Below are 6,165 nucleotides of genomic sequence, written 5' to 3' on the forward strand. Positions count from 1 at the left end.
GACAGACTGCGGCTGGGCTGGGATAACACAGGCTGCCGCGGGCACGGCTCAGACTGACCAGATTTTAAATCAGGATCAAAAACTCAGAAACGTCCCGAACCCACTTTATTGCTGTTAGCAAAGCTGCAGAGCGAGATGGGGGCGCAGGGCTGTGACAAACCCGGGGCCCAGGGCGGGGGTGGGGGGCGCAGGGCTGTGACACACACGGGGCACAGGGCGGGGGGCGGCCGGGCAGTGACACACACAGGGCGCAGGGCAGGGGCTATACAGGGAATGGGCCCGTCCCACACAGACCCTGCACTGGGCGCAGCAGGGCTGGACCCCAGGGGAGTCGCACACAGATGCGAAGGGGCCTTTAGCCGGGCGCTGGGGCTGCCCCACCCTCAGCCATGGGCCCGATCCCGCCCCACAGGGACCGCATTGACCGGGAATGGCCAAATCTGGCCCAAAGCCTTCTGGGTAATGGCTGGAGGGGCTTTACCTGGGGTGACTGACAGCAGCCTCTGGCCAATAGGGGCCGGGCTCGGGGCCCAATCCAGCGCCCACTGGAGTCAAGAGAAACCTTCCCCATGACGGCAATGGGGTTTGGATCAGCTCCATGGGCCCTGCTGCCCCCTGACGAGGGGCGACCCCCATTCCCAGCCCCATGGGGCAGCAGCCCTCTCCCTGGATAGACGCCCCCCCCAAGCCCAGCAGGGGGGTGCAGGGGCAGCCCGAGGGGCCAGCTCCCCAGTGAGTCTCTAGCGGGTTGGGTGTCACGGTTTCGGGGCCAGGGGGCTCCCGCCCGGGTACAGCAGCTGGCACCGATGGGCACAGAGCAGGGACGCTGGGGGCAGTGGGTGCGAGTGGGTCCCACGAAGGCACCTGGGGGATTCGGGGGCCCCGGCTCCTCCCCGTGTTTACCTGAAAGGCAAAGAGGGTCAGTTACCAGGAGCCCCAGGCCCCAATGCGAGGCTGGCAGGGATCAGAGCCGCTCCCCAGCACCCCCATGGAGCCTCCCATTGATGCAGGGGGGACTAAGTGGGGGCTGGGCTGGGAGAGGCACGGTGGGTGGGGGTCTCCTGATACCAGTCAGCTCTGTGTTCTTGGGGAACCAGGGCGCAGTATCCAGCCTGTCTGACTCATGAAAAACCTTCCCCTCCCCAGCCTCTGCTGGAACCAAAACCTGTAAGAGAAAAGACTTGCAGAGAGCAATGAAGGGCGGGGGCAGACACACCTAGACCCCTCCTGACAAGGGTGACAAGATTAAGGCAACTCCCCTGGTCTCATCTGCATCAAAGATGGGACAAGGAGGCATCTCCATTGGCATACAGACTGGAGAACAGAGATTCCAAGGCAAGAACCGCACTGAACTCTGGGACCAGAGGAGCAGGGACGCACTGCATGATGGGGGAATCTCTGCTCCAGTTGTCAATGAACCCATGCCTGCCCACACCCAGCTCAGCAGTTATCAGAGCAATTCTAGTAATAAATCCTTGATTGATATCCAAAATACTGAAGCAGCCTAGTTGCATTGTGAGCTCCCTGGAAGAAAACATCACCCAAAGCCAAGAGTGATCAGCTCCTATTGTCTAGCCTAAAAAAACCCCTTGAGTCAGAGGTCCCCAACGCGGTGCCTGCGGACGAGCATCCACCGAAATGCCACCAAGAAGCAGCGTCATCCAGAGGCGTCGCCGCCGAAAATCGGCGTCGCCGCCTCTGGATGACGCTGCTCGTCGGCGGCATTTCGGCGGATGGTTGTCCATCGCCATGGTCCTCCTTGGCTTGTCGTCTGGTGCCCGCCAGACGAAAAAGGTTGTGGACCACTGGCTTGAGTCATCAGTTTACCCATAAACAAATCTAGTGTTCTCCCTTGAACCATTGTTGTTTCCCTACAAAAACTCCTACTCACGCTCCAGTCAGGGTTCTGATGCTTGGATCCAAACTCTGCATCAGTTCCATTGGGACTTCGTCTTTTCCTGACTGATCATGCTGGGGGCTCTGCCTGTCTCCAGCACTCAGGACCCTGAGCTACCACCACCACCTGGAAACCCTCGACAAGTTCAAGCCTCATGGAGTGGTGAGACCCCAGCTCTCTCTCTCTCTGTTTTCTTTTCTACCTCAGGTATAACTTTCTAACCCTGACTTGTTTGATCAGGTCTAGTTTTCTATATATGACTTTTGTAACCTTTAATAATGTAGGTTATGTTGGTTTAGGCTCCTTGTGTGGTTATCACTATTATTCAATAAATAACTTGTATGGTTAAGCTAGTTGCTTCCCTCCCTCTCTCTCTCTCTCTCTGAACTTTACTCTTTTGTGTTTCTAGCTTCCCCATTTACTCTACAGCAATGCTTCTCTTACCTAAGCTAAAGATCCCTGTAGCGCCGAAAAATCCTGTGGGGTTTGCTCATCAAGTGGGTTACTACCAGTACAATTGTGACGTGAAAGTGGGAATAGGGACGTGCTGAACCTGGGACATATGAGGGTGGCAGCTTGAAAGTGCTGCTCGACCCGGTTGTGTGTGTGTCTCTGCAGGATAACTCCATAGGAAAACACAAGCGACACAAGCAGTACATTGATAGAATTACAGGACCCCGCCTCCCCCGAAGAGTAACCCTAATAAATGAACAGGAGTACTTGTGGCACCTTAGAGACTAACAAATTTTATAATGAGCACAGCCCAAAGTAATGGGCAAATCTGGTAACATTCCCCAGTGGGTGCTGGGTGGGCCCAGGGGCTGTGGGTGCGGCTGGTGCCCTCCCCGGGCAGCGGCTACTCACAAGGGGCCCCGCGGGTTGCGGGCGGCGTTCATCTTCATCCCCTTGATGATGAGGATGGTGCCCACGATGATGCCGATGATGCCCACGGCCAGGCCTAGGGCGCACACCAGGGTCTCTGTGGTCTCGGGGACGGGGGTGGGCACCTGGACTTCTGGAGAGGGACAGGGCATGGAGTGAGGGGGGCTGTTCCCACCTTCCCTCCCGGAGCTGGGATAGAACCCTGGAGTCTGAGCTCCCAGTTTCGCCCCCACTCTGACCCACTAGTCCCCACTCCCGTCCCAGAGCCAGGAGAGAACCCAGGTGTCCTGGCTCCCAGCCCCTCCTGCTCTAACTCACCAACCCTTCCTCCCTTCCCCGAGCTGGGATAGAACCCAGGCATCCTGGTTCTCAGTCCTGTGCCCAGCGGGGTCCCCGGCCTTACCCCAGTGCTTCGTGAAGGGCTCGGGCAGCCCCCAGTGCTCCACCCGGCAGTCATAGAAGTCGCCCTGGCTGGGGACGAAGGGCAGGTAGGAGAACTTGCGGAAGGAGTTGTCCTGGCGGGGGTAGAAGTCGGTCTCGGAGACGCCCCCTGTCACCTCCTGCCCGTTCTTCAGCCACGTGAGGCGCAGCACTGGCGGGGAGAACTTGTCCACGAAGCAGATCAGGATGTTGGGCTCGCCCAGCTCCACGGGGTCTTCGGGGAACACGGTCACCTCAGGGGGCACTGGGGAGACAGGGGTTAGTGGGTCCCATTGCTGCCCCTGATCCGGCCAGTCCCTGCCCTGGGGCCGGATGGGAGCCAGCGCCCCCTAGAGGGGACAGGCCCCGTGTCCCATTCCCTGCCCCCCTGAGCCAGCCAGGCCCTGGTGCTCACGCTCCAGCTCAGGGTCTCTCCCCAGGACTGTGGGGGCGTCACCGGGGCCATCCCAGCTCCCTGCCCTGACGGCTCATGGGGAACAAGGGGCAGGGGAGAGAATCCCCCATGGGCTGTAAGGAGCCAAGTGGGGATGCAGTGTCTATGGTGGGGTCTGGTATTGGGCTTGTTTGGTGTGTGAGCAGGGGACAGTGGGGCAGAGACAGGAGGGGACCTGAGCCATCCCCCCACCTTCCCCCCTAGGGACCTGAGCCCTCACACCACCTTCTAACCAGAGATCCCTCCTGTTTCTGCCCCACTGTCCCCTGCTCACACACCAACCCAGCTCCCACCCCACCATGCCGTACCATTCTGGGCCCGCGTGCGGTTGGACCTCTGGATCATGATCTCCATGTTCTTCTTCAGCACGGCGATGTTGCCCAGGGCGCCCTGCGCCTCGAAGCTGGTGAACTTGCCGAAGTCGGGCAGGCGCCAGACGGTCTCCTTCCTCTCCAGGTCCACATAGAAGATCTCGTCCTGGTCGAACTCGAACATGAACTCCCCGGCCTCCCGCTGGGCCGGGTCTGTGCGCTGGTAGAACGCCACCTGGGAGAGCATGTTCTCCGCTGCGGGGAGACGGGCGTCAGCACCGGCCACCCAGGGGGGCTGCTCCCCACCCCGGGAGAGGGGCTCTCAGCACTTCCCCCAGCAGTGCAGCCCCCCGGCTCCCGGGCTGTGACATTCGCACTAGGACTCCCCGGTGTCAGGGGAAGGCAGGTGCATGGAGCACGGTGCCCCCCAGCATCGCGGGGGGCCTTGGGGCCAGCACTGACTGCCAGGAGAGAGCGCCCCTGCCCCTCCCCTCAGCACAGGTCCCCTAGGGCTGCCCTGGTGCAAGGACTGAGAGAGCAGAGACCCCCCTGCTGACCCCTGCTCAGTTCCCTGGTTTCCATTCACGTCTCCCAGCCGAGCAGTGACCAGACCAAACCCGGCTCCGCTGGCAAGTGGGGACGTGACCCAGCCCAGAGCGGCTCCTCGGGGGAGCTGGGGGCTGCGGCTGCAGGACATTTCATTCTCCCGCCTGCCTGGGGGGGGGGGGGGAGGGGTCTGGCTCAGGGCTGAGGCTGGGATTGCCCAGAGCCCAAGGGAGTTGGGCACCTACATCCTAGGGCAGAGGTTCTCAAACTGGGGGTCGGGACCCCTCAGACTGTCACAAGCTTATTACATGGGCAGTCACGAGCTGTCAACCTCCACCCCAAACCCCGCTTTGTCTCCTGCATTTATAATGGTGTTAAATATATAAACAAGTGTTTTTAATTTATAAGGGGGGGTCACACTCAGGCTTGCTGTGTGAAGGGGGTCACCAGTACAAAAGTTTGAGAACCACTGTCCTAGGGATCCCAGCTCACCCGGCAGCAACTCACCGAGCGATTGCAAAGCAGGGAACCCATCACCACTAGCCAAGGAGACCCTCCCCCCTGCAGCACGGCCCCCCTCCCCCCCGCCCCCCCCCCCCCCCCCCATGAGTCTGAGTCCTGGGGAGACAATTGGGCCAGGCCAGGGAGCGGGGCCAGGGGCTCCCTGCTCTGCACAGACGCACTTACTGCTCAGCAGGGTCTGGCCCTGGCGCGGCTCTTTAGGGAACGTTCTCCCATCCCCCCTGTGCCTGGCGTCCCCCTGGGGGGATCAGCCCCCGAGTCCCTGTGGGGGAGGGGGGCTGCACCCCTAGGGCAGGGCTGTGTCGTACCCAAACCACAGCGACTTCCCCACAATCCCTCTGCTGCCCCCACGCCAGCCTCCCCTCCCACACTGGCATGGGGATGAGACCCTCCCCACTGCAGCCGCCACCCCATCCAGATCAGCCCCCCCCCTTCCCTGCCCACCCCGTCCCCTCCCTACTATGGGACGAGACCCTCCTCCCTGCAGCTTCCCCCAAATCCAGCTCACCCCGGTGGCCCATCAGCCCCCATTGTCCCATTCCTGGGGGTGGGAGCGGGGCGCTATGGGGGTGAAGCCGCCCCCCAGGCCCAGGTGTCCCAACCCCCGCCCCGCCCGTACCTGTCACCGCCCCGGTGCCCGGCAGGGCCAGCAGGGTGAGCAGGGCCAGATGGGCCATGGGGACGCCCCGTCCTGCGCCCATCTCCTCTCCCCAGCACTGGGCTGGGCGCGGGGCCGGCAGCACTAGGGGGCTGAGGGGGGCACATGTCACACCCCGGGGGGGGGCAGGGCTGGGGGCAGCGCCCGGCATTGGCCAGGGGAGTCCGGCCCAGGGGACCTGCACCCAATGGCAGAAATCCCTGCGCCGACCAGGCTGTTACCAGGCAGAGCAGCAGCGCCGAGCCTCACTGAGAGGAGATGGAGAAATTCAGGGTTCCCGGCTCTCAGGATTGTGTCCCGAGTCTCAGGATAATTCTTGTGTTTTCCTAAAGCCCCAGCTCCAGGAGTCACGTGAGTCTGGGACGATTCCAGCCTCGTTCTTAGAGACAAAGGGAGTATCTGTGGGGAGAGCTTCAACCTGTGACCCCCGGGCACCCAGAGGCTCAAAGAGCAGAAGGCAAATAAACCCCACAGC

At 61.6% G+C, this 6,165-nt stretch overlaps 1 protein-coding gene across 2 annotated transcripts; it reads right to left on the reverse strand.

Annotated features, from left to right (window-relative positions):
* Positions 1-237: 237 nt before the first annotated feature.
* LOC112124900 (mamu class II histocompatibility antigen, DR alpha chain-like) lies at positions 238-5,733 on the reverse strand. 2 transcript variants are annotated; one of them, XM_024223358.1, is made up of 5 exons: positions 5,652-5,733; positions 3,962-4,219; positions 3,183-3,464; positions 2,762-2,912; positions 238-903 (listed from the first exon to the last, which is right to left on the reverse strand). In XM_024223358.1, the coding sequence occupies exons 1-5, from the start codon at positions 5,731-5,733 to the stop codon at positions 900-902; spliced, it is 777 nt and encodes a 258-aa protein (XP_024079126.1). In that variant the 3' UTR covers positions 238-899. The 2 variants fall into 2 exon arrangements, with proteins under 2 accessions (XP_024079126.1, XP_024079124.1); XM_024223356.1 differs by lacking the exon at positions 238-903 and having other exon boundaries at positions 2,758-2,912.
* Between the last annotated feature and the right edge of the window lie 432 nt (positions 5,734-6,165).

This window comes from Terrapene carolina, unplaced genomic scaffold, assembly GCF_002925995.2.
Source record: "Terrapene carolina triunguis isolate 2854851 unplaced genomic scaffold, T_m_triunguis-2.0 Scaffold22756, whole genome shotgun sequence".
Taxonomy (NCBI): Eukaryota; Metazoa; Chordata; order Testudines; family Emydidae; genus Terrapene; species Terrapene triunguis.